General features: G+C 36.3%; 3 protein-coding genes across 4 annotated transcripts; 2 read left to right on the top strand and 1 right to left on the bottom strand.

The window, feature by feature from the left end:
* The first annotated feature begins 456 nt into the window (after positions 1-456).
* Positions 457-4,203, top strand: LOC114309843 (FAM133-like protein). Of its 2 annotated transcripts, none has more exons than XM_028255682.2 (3): positions 457-683; positions 1,251-1,328; positions 2,743-4,203. In XM_028255682.2, the coding sequence occupies exon 3, from the start codon at positions 2,802-2,804 to the stop codon at positions 3,801-3,803; it is 1,002 nt and encodes a 333-aa protein (XP_028111483.2). In that variant the 5' UTR covers positions 457-683; positions 1,251-1,328; positions 2,743-2,801; the 3' UTR covers positions 3,804-4,203. The 2 variants fall into 2 exon arrangements, with proteins under 2 accessions (XP_028111483.2, XP_028111484.2); XM_028255683.2 differs by having other exon boundaries at positions 532-683; positions 2,777-4,203.
* A 91-nt stretch (positions 4,204-4,294) lies between these two features.
* On the bottom strand, positions 4,295-10,029 carry LOC114309844 (fruit protein pKIWI502). Its single transcript, XM_028255685.2, has 5 exons — positions 9,211-10,029; positions 6,529-6,628; positions 6,310-6,405; positions 6,114-6,194; positions 4,295-4,821 (listed from the first exon to the last, which is right to left on the bottom strand). Exons 1-5 carry the CDS (start codon positions 9,768-9,770, stop codon positions 4,759-4,761), a joined length of 900 nt encoding a protein of 299 aa, XP_028111486.2. The 5' UTR covers positions 9,771-10,029; the 3' UTR covers positions 4,295-4,758.
* On the top strand, positions 9,801-14,676 carry LOC114269414 (protein FAR1-RELATED SEQUENCE 6-like). The gene is made up of 5 exons (XM_082872400.1): positions 9,801-9,858; positions 11,025-11,153; positions 11,946-14,110; positions 14,202-14,324; positions 14,407-14,676. The coding sequence occupies exons 1-5, from the start codon at positions 9,801-9,803 to the stop codon at positions 14,674-14,676; spliced, it is 2,745 nt and encodes a 914-aa protein (XP_082728526.1).
* Positions 14,677-15,454: the final 778 nt, after the last annotated feature.

Genomic DNA, 15,454 nt, shown 5'->3' on the forward strand with positions numbered 1-15,454 from the left:
TCCATCATTAAATTTAAATTTGATGAAAAAAATTACTTTTTGCTCTTTAAATGATTAATCAAATCTATCATCAAATTTAAGATTTCACTTTTCTTTCATCAAACTGAAGATCAATGTGCCTTTCATTAAATTACTGTTCATTACCGTTGGATTTTTACCATCGGATGACCATCTCAAGGTAAAAATTTGTGAAAAAATTATATTAGCCGGTCGATTACAAAACTCTATGCTAGAACACTTGATATCAAATAAAATTTTTATTCAAATTTAATGAAAAAATTGATATACCGTTAGAAATGTCCTTAGTTGGCCGTAGCCAAATGAATCTTGTAAATGTTATAAGAAGTTTGTGTAATTTCTCAAACAAATGGGCTGAACTATAATTTCTCCAATTTGTAAGGAGATTAGTATAATATGCTTAATTATAAATAAATAATAATAATAAAAAAAAAAACCGGACAAATCCGTGAACCGGCCAGGCGCAGCCCCTGGTTCGGTAAATGAAACACCGCGTTCAATATTTTGAAAAGAGTTGGAGTGCGCAACGCGCATACGCCACATATATATATATATATATATATATATATAATCAGATAATCAACGAAGTTTGTAGAGAGAGAGAGAGAAGCTGAGTACAAAATTCACTGCTCGAGCTCGACGGGTTTCGATCTGTTGTGAGGCAGGTATGCATGTCTTTTCTCAATCTTTATAATGTCTAGGGTTTCGTTAATTACACAAATCTTCCGTCTAGGGTTTCCTTCAAAGTCCATGGATTTATTATTTTCAATGGTGTTTTTTGTTTTCTTTTCTTTCTATGTTGGTATCAATTTGACCAAAGTCTGAGGCGTTTGTGCAGCGACTAGAGTTTGGGTGTTGGAGATTGATGGGTAGTTTCATAGATCGAACCTGATTCTCGGTCTGATTGCGTATATATGTACACACACACACACACATATATATTTTGAGGCGTAGTTGGTCTAGGGTTGAGACTTAATATGCCGTGAAATATGTTATTGACTTAATATGCTGTGAAAAATGCTATTTTGTAGTCCAGTTTCCGCAAGTTTTACCTGGAAATTTAGCTAATTGGGGGAAAATTAATGCAAATATTTTCCTTTGAATCAAACAGCGGTCTCATCTCAGAGATGTTTTTTATTTAATTTCTTTTAAAGATCTTTGCTTTTACCCTTTTCTAGATTTCTTTATTTTTATTTATTTATTTTGTAACATCCATGTTTGGAATTTTGCAGATTTTCTTGGGTAGTGTGTTTCTTATCTCGGGAGTTTTGTAAGTTTGCAATTTGAAGCAGTAAGCCTTCTTGCATAAGGTAAGAAAGCCGACTCAGATTTCTACTGTTCCTTTACTTTTTGGATGATGAAAGTGCATTAAAAATTGTTATTATCATCTAAGTTTTCTTGAATTATGTAGATGTATTTAGAATCTATTAGTTTACTTAATTAAATATAAGAGCCATCTTGTGGAATAGAAAAATAATGTTAATGGTGAAAGCTTGACTTGTCTACACTGGCATATTGCTCTTAGGGTACTTTTAATTCACGAGAACGTAACTTAGGCATTGCACATAGTGCGGTGGTTCTTGATGTTTAATGTATACTTCCGAAATTTTAGTTTTGAGTGTTGGTGGCTTTGTGTTGAGAGGGGTAAGGGGGCAAAAATGATTTTTGATTTGAGGTTTTTCCATCATATTCTTAGTGATTTGGGCTACTTTAAACATAAGATACTTGACAAAATTGTATCACTTTTGCAAGGCCATTATGAATTATGTTTCTACAGCTTGAAGAATGCAAATGGAGTCCCATTTGCGTTCTATTCTATTCTTCTTCCCCTCTCATGTGACTTTTAAGGCTAAGAACCTTGCATCAATGGTCCATCTCTACAAAAGGTTGATGTGTTGTGATCTCTACCGCATACAATCTCAACACATGTAGTTGGCATTTGGGGTTGAGTGATATAATTAAAATGTAGCATCTGCTGCTTTAAGTTTTTCAGCCCTAATTAGAACACAACAAAATTTTTTATACTTTCTTCCAAAAGGCTTCATAAAATGGCATGAACAACATTTTAGTGGTTTGCAATCTAATTTCCATTTGCAAAAAAAATTGGGGGAATTACATTGACCTCCTTTAAGATATTTGACAATTGCAAAGTCCTCCCATGTGTTTTGTGAATTAACATCGATTTACCCCTTAGAATTTCTGTGCAACTGTTTTTGAGAGGTGATTAATGTCCTTTGGTGTAGAAGTGTGAACATTGAAATGCCTAGAGATCACCTGTGTGCTTTTTTTGTGTGGTCATCATCTTGCTAGAGTTGTGTTGTGTGGAGATGTCGAACAAAATTCATTACTTATTTATGGGTTGGATTGATGTAATGAAAAATACAAACTGACTTTGAGACCCCCACAAAAGTTTTATCTGGTTACTCTAATTTTGTTCTTGTCAAGGCTTTTAGTGCACAGAGTGCAACTTCTTGCTCTATAGAGGAGATGTGTACAAGAATCTTACCATTGCATCAGATGCATTTTGTTTTGTTTTTTGTGAATGCTTATTTTAGTTCTTATCGCATTATTATCCAAAATATGCTACTTCAATTGTTTGGAATACTAGTACAAATGTTAGTTATAAACATGGTTTTTAAAAGACATTTTAGGCTGTCATGGTTATATTTTTGCAATGGAGTTTCATGATGGAAGAACTAACATTATTTCCTTCTCTTCTTTGAGATGTACTTCTGGTCATCATCATACCAAAATGCAGGTTTTGAGTTGGTTTTTTCATCCAAATGGACTGCAAGAAATTTATGCAGATGGTCGAGGAGAAAAAGAAGAGAGTCATGGAGAGGAAAGAAGCCCCCTTGAAATGGGAGCAGAAGCTTGAAGCTGCTGGAAAGGCAAAAGCCGAGGCTGAAGCCAAGGAGAAGAAGCTGAAGGCTGCAAAGCATAAGCGTAGGTCTGTGTCATGGTCTGGTAGTGATAGTGACAGTGACAGCAGTGAGGATGACCGAAAGGCATTGAAGAGGTCCCACAAAAAGCATAAGAAACACAGCCATTCTGACTCTGGTGACAATGAGAAGAGGAAGGAGAAGAAATCCAAGCAAAAACGAAGGAGACGAACCTCTGGCTCTAGTGATGGGTATGATAGTGACTCAGAAGAAGAGAGGAGAAAGAAGCGGGTCCACAGGAAGCATAGGCGTCATGGTTCAAGTTTGGATTCTGGTGATTCAGATTCAAGTGACGATGATGGTGCAGCGAGAAGAAGAAAAAATCATGCAAAGCATCACAAGCGTCATCGGCGGTCACATTCTATTGGTTTGGATTCTTTAAGCGATGAGGATACCAAAGCAATCAGGCGGAGAAGTCAGACACAGCATCACAAACGGCATAGGCGGTCAGAATCAGATTTGAGTGACAATGACAGTGATGCTATCAGAAGGAAAAGTCATGTAAAGCCCCACAAACTTCATCATCGATCTCATAGTCATGACTTGACCTCCTCAGAATCTGATGACCGCAGGTGGGATCGTAGGAGCCGATCTTTGGGAAAGTCATCGGATGATGACAACGGAGAATCGGGCAAAAGAGGAAAGCACAAAAGCAATCATCACCACCACCATCGCCACCATCATCACAGGCATCAGCAGCAAAAGTCAGATGAACAGGAGCACCAGTGGAATAGTGAGCTTCCACAGGTGAGAGAAGTGAATGGAAAGCACGTGGATGATGGTTCACATACGGCTGTAAACCTGAGCAAGAATGGTGGCGCTAATAACCCACAAAACGTTTAGATGGAACTTCAATTTATTCAGGAATTCATTGCACATCCTCTGCTGTGTTTTATTTATGGGTTTAGGTGATTGGAGCTCATGCTTCGACAAAAAATGTTTCTGTGATTGACCTTGAATTTTGAGGAGGCTTTGCTGGGTTATTTTGAAGGAACTGCAATATTGATGACTGAATCTCATTGATTTTGTTTTACATTTCAGTTTGAATGCTAACTGTTATTTGCAGATTTTTTTTTTTTTTTTTTGTGCGCGCATGGTTGCGCTGTGTCATGTGCTTCCAATGACAGATGCTACATTGTTGATAGATTGGAAACTGGGGGTTGTATTGCATGCAATTTTGTTTAGATGATTTCATTGTACTTTGGTCTTGAATAGAGCTTGCTGCTGGGGATATTCACATGTATTTGTATTGCTTCTATTGTTTTTTGGTCGTCAATCAATCATCTCCAAACAATGCTAAGAAATTAAACAATTCCATGAAAATGAACAGGAGCTTTCAAAAATGCAAATTTGAACAGATTGGAGAGATGACTTTTGAAGCCGCTGTCAATTATAGAAGATGGGCCATGTCCTTTGGCAATTATGAATGAATACAAATATATGGAGTGTGGCTGGTTTCCTGTCAGAATTGAAGACACAATGTACAAGGAAAAATTACTTCGGGCCAATTTCCGGGTATGGAGTCCTTCACGATTAGCATGTTTCTCTTCTGTTTCAGTTGAGGCCTTGTAGATCACTGAAAAATCAACTATAATTGAGATGTATGATATGGCTGCTGGAGGCAATCTTCAAAGACAGCTCCAGTGTGTATAAGAACCTCAGAAATAGCAAAATTGGTCTTATTTTGTGTTTCCAAGCCGAGAAACTTTGATACTCAGCATCACAGAATGAATAGATATAGATCCATAGCAACTTCTACTCGACAATAATACAACTATGAAACCCAAGAATGGGGTTGTCAGAAGTTCTTCAATATCTTCTCACTTGAAATTCCATCAGCTACAAGAAGCGAAGTAACTTCCTGCAAGAACCAGTTATTTTAACTGTTAATATTCCTCATTCTGATTTCAACAAACATGATTCTTCATATATTTTCTACTTCTCCACATTGCAGAATAATGAAGATGCTTCCTATATAAGATATAAATTCATACATATAAACATACTAGCGGTGGGTGCAAACACGATGCATTTGCATTTAAAGTTTTGGATATCTAGATGATTGAGGGGCACTTTGATGAATGAGCAAAGTGTCATTCTTTGGATGTGGTAGTGATTAGATTATTAGATGTGAAGGGCACTTTTGGAAGGGAAAAAAAAAAGTGACAGCCTACACACCAAATGACCCAAAGATACAAATTGGTTGAGTTATTTAGTGACAGCAGTCCATTTTAAGAGTAACTGATCCCCAAAAACAGATTTTAATACTTGATTTCTTCTGCCTACAACATCCGAGGAGATTTTACTTGCAACCATTTGTGAAGGGTTGGACAACATGGTCAAAACTCCATTCACTTGATCTCATTGCTTAATCTTCTAATCCTTTCAATATTCTTCTTAACCTTTCACATGCACCATACTAATGGCCCCTCATGCAGCCAGAAATCTAGTAGTTTCACTTCTACACTTTGCCACTCACTCATCAGCTTCAATTTCCTCATGTAAGCTATGCTATCCCATGTAGAGTATATGACAGCATGTACAAGCAAAGCACCTCTAAAACAGCAGCTAGGAAGTCTTACAAAATTGCGATGAATATCTATCTTCCTACAACTATTGTTGTTTATTCTGTCAGACAACTTGTGGCAAATTATTTTTACAGGTTTGTATCTCCACAGAGGAAAGAGCAAACTTCTGTTACAGCAGGCAACCCAGACCCGACTTAATGATGGTCACACAAAGGATCGCATGAGACCACTTAAATTATGAGTCAGGGGAAGAAGCCCTAAAATACCTTTTGTGCTATCTTTAAAAAAAATAAAAAATAAAATAAAAAAACCTGTAATTCACAAATGTCTGAGATTAAAAACTGAATCCTAAACTCGTCAATTAAAACCAATCATATCTACCCTAACCAGACTAACAACAAAGTAAAAACAAACAAAACAAGACTGGAATACAGTAAGCATCACAGCACCAAACATGCAATGATTGTCAACATTTTCTGAGGTCTGATAGCACGAAGCATGCTGTTTTACGATAAAACCGTTAACAGGAAAAGGTAGTAATCATAATAAATAAAAATCCAGGAAAAACTTTAAATAGAGTAATCATTGACTGAAAGAAATTGAATAGCACATGAAATTGACAAACCTCAGACATCTGTTTCTGTCCACAGAGCACAGCACCTGTGGCCTGGGGACTATAAATTTTTTTGGCTCTTGCAAAAGCAGCCTGGAAAAGTAACAGTTTCAAAAAAAAAAAAAAATTTAAAAATGAAGTTGCTTCTTAGAGATGTCAAATTCAACTTTAAGTATGCATACAAATTGAACACACATGCACTGCCTACCTGTACATAACCATGTTCACCAGTCCAATTATCATCAGGTTGTGATAATACTGGAACAATTTTAACACCTGAAGATTCCCAATCTTTGAACCTATCCTATTAAAGAAGGCAGAAACATAAACTTCAATATTAACTCTGATCAAGCAGGCAATGGTGGTTGATTATGCACAAATGGACATTATGAAAATGTAACTTGAATAGCAAGCCACTGAATGAAACCTGATAAGCCATTCTTTGAAGGTTTCTAGCCCCATAATAGAGTCTCACATCAGGTCTCTTATTGGCACTGAATCCTGACTCAATCAAAGACCGGATTGGGCTGCATGCAGTAAGGTATAGTGAAAACAGTGAATAAGAGAATACATCATGAAAACCTGCAACAAGCGCACACGAAAACTATAATCTACGCTTGCTTATGTGTGTGCTATCTTAAAAAATTTTCACACGAAAAATGGCCTCATTCCACCAAGCCCAGATGCAAAATAATGCATATAATCAGCCAATCACACATTGCACTGCACTAAATGAAGTCAAAGCCTTACGCGCAAAAGATTGGAATCAAATCCAAGTGAAGAGAATAAGAACATTTAAAAGATTCATCAGTGGGATATAATCATTGATAATCAATGTAGAAATCAACATGCAATTAGGTTATGTGGTTTTTATATTGCATGCAGTCAGAACTGTGATGAAAAAGCAAGAGCTGTAATTTCAGAACCCATCACAGTGGCTGAAGGGCATCTTGGCTTGAAAGAAGATAGGACTCAGAGCTGCAACAGTAGTGTGGTAGGTTGTAAATCGAGTCAGGAACCAACTTTACGAAGATTCCACACGGAGATCATAAAGGAGAACTAACTGAGAGTTTTGAGGTTTCAGTTTCACATCTCACTACCGTTAATATGATCACAGGAATTACTTTCATTCCTTTGATTCAAAAAAAATTTCTCATCACAAGTGGCTATGCAAACAAGAAGCAAGATGTAACCCTAGTGCAAATTAGTGCTTCCAGTAAAAATGAACTTGAGACAGATCCCTGTAGGCTTCAAAGATGTTAGAGTTAAAAACAAGGGTGGCATGGAGAAAACAGATTCTAGGTTCAACCACCTCATACCTTCTGCAGTACACTTTAACAAGGTGACAAAGCATGTGTGGTTAAGTTTGTAAGGGGGCAGCCATCTTTCTCCAGGCCTAGGTGACATATTGAATTTGCTCCCAGCAGAGATTATCATTTGCAGTGAAATCAGTGTGTGACTTGGGGTACAGAGATTCGAGAGAAGACTAGTCAATGTATGAGAATTTGAATAGGGATTGTTCTTCTTGGTGGGAGGGATACCCTTTTTCCTTGGAAGGCCATTTGGGGGACTAAAGTCTAAAGCCCCCTCCAAGGTGGCTTTTTTCGTCTGGACTGCGACGTTGGGGAAGATTCGAACCACAGATAATTTTTTTTTGAATTGTCGTTGTATGTGCAGGGAAGAAAGTAAATCAGTGGACCATCTTCTTATTCATTGTGAGGTGGCCAGAGTGCTTTGGTCATTGTTTCCTGTATTGTTTGGTGTGACTTAGGTGTACCCTCGGTTTCAGAGTTACTTTCTTGGAGGGAAGCTAGAGTTAGTAAGAGGAGGAGGAGATGTTGGTGTTTAGGTCCTTTGGGTCTTACATGGACCATCAAGGAGAGCATAATAGAACATCATTTGATGGAGTAAGACTCCAATTTTCATTTTCAAAGTAGAATATTGACTATTTTATATAGTTGGTTCTCGGGTGGGGTTAAACCATTATTGGACCAATTTTTAGATTTTGTAGAGCATTTAGTTTATTTTGATGTGTATCAGTTTTTGTAAATGGAAGGCACCCCCTTGGTGCTCCTTTTTGAATGATACTTACACTATTACTGATAAAAAAAAGAGTTTATTTTAATTACAACTACATTCACCAACAAGATCACATACTTCGTTATAATTTATAGAAAGCAAAATGCACGCATGTCAAAGTATTTCGTAACTTGTTATCTCTCTCCCTCTCTCTCAAATGGATTTGCTTTTCATCTGTACACTTTTATGTATGTAATTCCTCAGTGCTTGCTGGATAAGAGTATCAAGTTGAAAAGTGCCTGTCAAACCAATCCTTAATTTGAACTTACTAAAATTTTATATATCATTGGATCACAAAGTACTAGACCACAAACTAAATGTGATACTCCAGGAAACCAATCTTCTTAATAAAAGTCTGTTTTTTAAAAAACTTACTTAAATTGGAGGGGACTTTTACAACTTATTTTTCAAGCTAAGCAAAAACATAGTTGACAAACACCCTTTTTAAAAAAAATAAAATAAATGTGCTTAGCAACCATGCTTTCTCTAGACTTGTACTACCAAACTTCCACTTCAAATCAAGCTGACTTCCATTTCAAAATAAAAAAATTTGATTTTGAAGCATGTTTAGCAAGCTCACTTCCACATGCCTTGGGAAATAAGTTCCAAAACACCCATTTGATTTAAATAAATTTTTAAATAAACATGTCTTAAGAAGCTACAAAACCATGGGAATCCTTCAAAAGAGAGAGCTCCTCATTATATGAAAAACTTTGCTATTTCTATCTTCTCAAATTAACTTAAAAATATCAAATGGAACTGTTTTCAAGAGGATCAGCTTCTACTAGCAAACTATGCTTCCACTTCTACATTGCTCCTGCTGTGAATTTTTCTATTCTGCTTTTCAGGAAGCTATTATGATTTTGTCACTTTCTTTACTCTACATATGCATAGATGATTCATATGTTCCATAAAGAAATTCTATTAGCTTAATTATCATAATTTGAAATCAAATCACAAAATAGGAATTATTAAGTGATGATTACAATTCATTCACACGAATTCATAAAGAACTGAATTGAAGGTTCACCTAATTCCAGATCCAGTAGCGAAGATCAGAACAGTCGGAAATTCCTCAGGCGGCGAGATTTGATCTAGATCGAAGCCTCTCCCCATAACCTGACTCAACTCAACAAAATCCCCTTTCCCGAGCCCGCAGAGCAGCTCCGCCGTAGATCCAGCAATGCTCTTCACCAAGAACTCGAACTCGCCTCTAGCCGCCGCCAACGACGGCGGAGACGCGATGGCGAGGAACGAAGACTTCTCGACGTCCGGCAGCCGGAGCTGGAGGTACTGCCCCGCGACGGTGTGGGAGGAGACGAGGTCGGGGGACTCAGAGATGTCGATGGTGACGTGGAAGAGGGACTCGGCAGCGGGTTTGACAGCAGCGAGAGGTGCTGGGGTCCAGACGGTGGTGTCTTGGCGGAGCGCGGCGGCTGCGATGGAGGATAGGCGGCGGCGGCGGTGGTGGTGGAGGGTTAGGTGGCGCAGGATAGCCATAGGAGGGAAGTATAGGGTGCGGTGGGTCGCATGGGAAGGGAGGTGGAGAAGAGAGAGAGGAGGTGGAGGAGACAGAGTGAGAGTAGTCATGTGGGTTTAGGGTTGTTGAGTATGAATGAAATGAATATTCCACTTGGATTGGTTCGTGGAAGCAGTCCAGAGAGCGCCGCCGCTAACAGTGCGGGGTGGAGGTGCTGACAAACTGCCGTCCGTTATAATGTGCACGTGAGGATTCCTTAGCTATCCTATCCACGCGTTCCATATCCATCTTATGATCTTGTTTGGACTATAAATGGGTCGGGTCGTTTTTTTTTGAGAATAAATTATAAACATATGTCTTGAGATTTATTTAAATTATAAATTATGTGTTGTGATTCTAAAAATTACATTTTAAATTATAAATTATGTCTTGTGATTCTAAAAATTACATTACATTTCTTAAGGTTTCTAATTTCATAATAAATAAGGTTTTGTTTGGTTTATTTTTTAAAAAAATTTTTGGAAAAAATTCTCTACAAACAAATTTTCAAGAATAATCAAACCAAATAAATTTTTTCAAAAAAAATCTCAAAAATTTGTTTAATTACCTACTTTCCAAAATCACTCTATTTCTCATACATATCAAATCAATCACTTTTTTTAAAACTCTCTCCTCAAAATAATTTTTCAAAATCATTTTTGAAAAAAGACAAACCAAACAAGTTTTCGTACTTTTTATCTCAAAAATTACTCTACAAAAACAAACCAAACAAGGCCTAAGTCTTTTTATTAATAAATCATCAAGTCAATTAACAGTTTTTAATAATATTAAAATTTTATTCCAATTAATAATTCAAATAATTTTGTTATTATATAGGTGAACTGTTAGAAATTTCACTTTTTTAAAATTAATTTTGTTAAATAAAATTTTTTAATAAAAAGATATTTGTAATTTTCAAAATCACAAAGTAACAATTATAATTTACCTTTTTTATTAGTTAAAACCTTCAATTTATAATTTACCTTTTTTATTAGTTAAAACCTTCAATTTAAAGTTTGGAAAGTGATTTTTTTTTCCCCTCCCTTTTGTTAGGTAGGAAGTGATTTTTTTTGAAGTAGATTTTGACTTTGCACAATATATATATATATATATATATATCAGCTCCGATTCAGACCACTAAACTGCGACCACTAATCGGAGCTCTAATTACGTGGCATCAAATAGGGAAGGAAAAATCAGACCTTCATATTTCAGTGTGTGTGTTTCACGCACTGTAAAAAAAAAAAAAAAATTCCCGCCCAAAAATCTGATAACAGAGGGAGAAAAAACTGTGTCTATTCTGAAGCGTCTTTGTCTTGCTCAAGCGTCTTCCCCCTCTCGTTCAAGCGTCCTCCGCCATCCCTCTCCTCCACCATCCGACGTATTCAAGTTAGTGCACCGTCTCCGGCGTTTCCGTCCGGCGTCTCCCTATCCGATTGTTGTCCCTCATCCAGGTAAGTTTATCTGTGGTTTTTGTCCATCTCTTCCTCTATACTTACATACATATATATAAACATATATATATAAACATACATATACACATAAACATACATATATATATATATATATATATATATATAAAATAAGATTTTGAGAATGCCAAATATGTAATGAAATATAATTTCTGTTAATCTACTATGGAAATTGTTAATTAACAGTTTTAAGCTCTACAGTTTTAATCTATTAATTAACATATTTCTATCAAAATTAACAGTTTTAATATGTGTTCAAAATTTCTGTCCAAAATCTGCTAATTAACAGATTATAACAATTTACAGTTTGGACAGTCCAAATCTGTTAAATTGTTTGGGAATCTGTATATTGTTTGGGAATGCTAATTTGTTAATTAACAGTCCAAAATCTGTATATTGTTAATTAACAGATAATATGACAATCCAAATCTGTTAAATTGTTATAAATTGTCAATCTAATTTTGGACAGATTTTGGGTTAATCTGGTAACTTGCATTGTTAGAAATTATTATAATCTGTTAATCTGGTAATTGTTAGAATTTCAAGCTCTTACAGATTAGAAATTGCTACAATTTGAAGCTCTGTTAATTTTTGAAAGAGTAATATGTTATAGTCTCTTGAAAGGGTAATATGTTATAATTTGTTCAAGAGCTTGCATTGTTAATCTGTGTGTATATGTGTAAGTATAACAGAGTAATAACATAATAGCTTGGTTCTATTATTCTATTAATCTATTAAATCATTTGATTTCATATGGTATTTTTGAATGAGCAGGAATGGAGAATGGTTCGAACAGTGCTGAGAATCCTTTATTAAATGAGAGTGAAGAAGTTGAGGAACCGAAGAGGGGTATGTGTTTTAGCTCAAAGCAAGAAGTGCATTCATTTTATGCCAAATATGCTAAACATGTTGGATTTTCCATAGCTTATAAAACTCAAGTTTGTGGCGATGATGGGGAATTAAGATATTTTGGGATTGAATGTTCTCGATCGGGAAAGAGAATCAAAAAATCAGAAGTAAACCCTCTAAAGCCATCTTTGTCTACAAAAATTGATTGTAAAGCAAGGGTACGGGCAACCTTACAAAAGGATGGGAGATTTATGTTAACCACAGTTAACCTTGACCATAACCATGACTTGATTCCCACCGACTCACGTCATTTTGCAATGAATAAGAAGATTCTTACTCCTGTGAAGAGAAGATTAGAAATTAATGACCAAGCAGGGATTGGGGTGTCTAGAAATTATCACTCAATGGTTGTTGAAGCTGGGGGTTATGAGTCATTAACATTTGATGAGCGAGATGCACGAAATTACATTGACAGAGCTAGAAAATTAAGGCTTGGAGAAGGAGATTCCGATGCACTTCAAAAATATTTTTTGAGGATGCATGCACAAAATTCGAGTTTCTATTATATGATTGATGTTGATACTGACTTTCGCATAAGAAACTTGTTTTGGGCGGACGCAATGAGTCGAGCGGCTTACAAAGAATTTGGAGATGTTGTTTCATTTGACACAACTTACCTCACTAATAAATATGATATGCCATTTGCTCCGTTTGTAGGAGTTAACCACCATGGACAGTCGATTTTGCTTGGTTGTGGGCTGTTATCTAGTGAAGACACTGATACATTTGTTTGGCTATTCAAATCATGGTTAAATTGCATGTCAGATCATCCCCCAAAAGCTATAATAACTGATCAGTGCAAAGCTATGCAAAATGCGATAGAAATTGTCTTCCCCAATACTCGACATCGATGGTGTTTATGGCATATCATGAAGAAAATTCCGGAGAAATTGAAAGGGTATTCCCAATATGAATCCATGAAGATGGATTTGCAAAATGCAGTGTATGACACATTCACAAAAGATGAATTCGAGATGAAATGGAAAGAGATGATTGCAAAATTCAATCTTTATGAGAATCAATGGTTGGGGGTGTTATATGATGAGCGACAGCGATGGGTTCCTGTTTATGTCAAAGATATTTTTTGGGCTGGCATGTCAACGACACAACGAAGTGAGAGTATGAATGCCTTTTTTGATGGATATGTCAACCCAAAGACTACATTAAAACAATTTGTTGAACAATATGACAATGCCTTGAGAAGTAAGGTAGAGAAAGAGAAGAAAGCTGACTTCAAGTCTCGGCACAAAGTCTTTGATTGCCTAACTGTGTATGGTTTTGAGAAGCAATTTCAGGATGCCTACACCAATGCAAAATTCAAAGAAGTTCAAGTAGAGATGAAGAGATTAGTTTATTGTCAGCCGTTTCTGGTCAAAGAAGAGGGTTCAATTTGTACATATTTTGTAAAGGAAGCTATGGTACTTTTTGGGAAGATGAAGCATGTGGACTTTGTTGTCTATTATAATTCGACCGAATTTGATGTGCAATGTATGTGCCGGTTGTTTGAATTTAGGGGCATCATGTGTGCTCACTCACTCGTTGTGCTCATTGCAAGATGCATAAATGAGGTTCCACATAAATACATTCTACCACGATGGCGAAAAGATTTGGATAGAGGGTACACATGCATAAAAACCACATACACTGGCTTTGGGGATGATTTCAATGCAAAGGTGTATGAGAAGATGAATAGAAAATTGGTTGGCATTGTACAATTTGCTGGGAACTGTGAAGGGAAAATAAAACTTATCGACCGTGGGTTGGATGAAATCAAGGCAAAAGTGATGAAAGATGATGAAGGTGGTGGGAGTAATGTAGCACCTTCGACTAGTAATGTACCACCTATTACTAGTAATGTACCATCTTCCCCAATTGGCAGCATTAATAGACAGACAATCAGTCATACCAAGTTGCTTAGTCCTTTGGTTGCTCGGCGAAAAGGTCGTCCAGTTACTAAAAGAAAGGTCGCCAAAGTAGATCAAATAGTGAATCGGTTGAAGGCAAGCAAAAGAAAACATAACAAATCAAAGGTACATTGGTATTCATTACTCTCTATTCAACTCATATTTTATTGTAATCATGTCATACAATTGAAGCATTCATGAACTTTTATGAATATAGGGTACTAAGGTGCTTGGAGGTGAAGGTGAAGGTGAAGGCCAATGTCAATCTCAACCTGAACATAGTGTACGTAGAGAGCTTTATCCTTGTATGGTTGGCATGGAAAATAGTTTATGTGTGCCGGTACGTGTACATCATACGAATTTACATTCAACAATTTATGTTATTTTACAATTTATTTTAACATTTCATTTTAATTGAATAGGGACGCATGGCCAATGCTATTGGAGGCATATCTCTCACCCCGGCAAGTGTGGACATTATGAGAAGACAAAGTTTCATAAATGCCCCAACTCAGATATATGGAGTTGGCACATCGCTTACCCCGTCGGACTGTATTGGAGGCACACCGGGATTTACGAGAACTCAACAATCTATGACTGCTACGCATCAAATTTATGGAGCTGTACCATCTTCATTTGTTGACTTCAATGTACAAATGAACCACAATGACCGTGGCGGTAGTTTTCGTTAGTTGGAAACTTGTAATTGTAATGCCTTTTATGTGACTAAACTTGGATTTTATTTTGTTTTGGATAATTTATTTAATATATTTTTGGATTGTTCAGTTTCTTTATTTTTTGGTTGAGAACAAATTGATGTTGTTCCCTACTTTGTTGTTATAGTTAATGTTCCCAATTGATGTTGTTATATTTGTGCTCTATCTACTACATGTGTTCCAAATCTGTGTGAAAAAAGCTGTTACAAATCTGTTAAAAACCTGTCTTCAAATCTATCTTGAAAAACCAGTGTGGAAAAAATATGTTCTCAAAACTGTGTGAAAAACCAGTGTTCAAAAAATCTTTCTTCAAAAACCTATGTACAAAACTCTGTGTTCAAAACTATGTGAAAAAAACCTATCTTCGAATCTGCCTTGGAAAACCTGTGTGAAAACAAAAGTCTTCAACACTGAAAAACCAGTGTTGAAAAAATCTGTGTGAAACAATGTGAATCAAAACCTGTATTTGAATCTGTCTTGCAAAACCTGTGTGCAGAAATGTCTTCAAAATTGTTTGAAAAACCAGTGTTTGAAAAACCAGTGTTCAAACAATCTGTCTTCAAAACTGTGTTAAAAAACCTGTGTGCAAAAATCTGTCTTCAACAACCTGTCAATCTGTCAATGTGTCCAAATCTGTGTTGAAAATGTGTTGAACCTATGTCCATATGTGTCCAAATCTGTCAACAATGTGATTCAATTGTGTTCACAATCTGTCAATTATCTGTGTTAACAATGAAGACAAAGCTGTGAAGCA

The sequence above is a fragment of the Camellia sinensis genome, chromosome 5 (assembly GCF_055761805.1).
Source record: "Camellia sinensis isolate YWXY chromosome 5, ASM5576180v1, whole genome shotgun sequence".
NCBI lineage: Eukaryota > Viridiplantae > Streptophyta > Magnoliopsida > Ericales > Theaceae > Camellia > Camellia sinensis.

Excerpts from the sequence above, each read along its gene's own strand:
- LOC114309844 (XM_028255685.2), bottom strand. The coding sequence starts at position 9,770 with ATGACTACTCTCACTCTGTCTCCTCCACCTCCTCTCTCTCTTCTCCAC. Across the intron at positions 6,406-6,528 it reads TTCAAAGAATGGCTTATCAG|GATAGGTTCAAAGATTGGGA; the intron begins GTTTCATTCAGT and ends CTTCTTTAATAG. Across the intron at positions 4,822-6,113 it reads GACAGAAACAGATGTCTGAG|GAAGTTACTTCGCTTCTTGT; the intron begins GTTTGTCAATTT and ends TGGTTCTTGCAG.
- LOC114269414 (XM_082872400.1), top strand. The coding sequence starts at position 9,801 with ATGAATATTCCACTTGGATTGGTTCGTGGAAGCAGTCCAGAGAGCGCC. Across the intron at positions 14,111-14,201 it reads GAAAACATAACAAATCAAAG|GGTACTAAGGTGCTTGGAGG; the intron begins GTACATTGGTAT and ends TTATGAATATAG. Across the intron at positions 14,325-14,406 it reads AAAATAGTTTATGTGTGCCG|GGACGCATGGCCAATGCTAT; the intron begins GTACGTGTACAT and ends TTAATTGAATAG.
- LOC114309843 (XM_028255682.2), top strand. The coding sequence starts at position 2,802 with ATGGACTGCAAGAAATTTATGCAGATGGTCGAGGAGAAAAAGAAGAGA.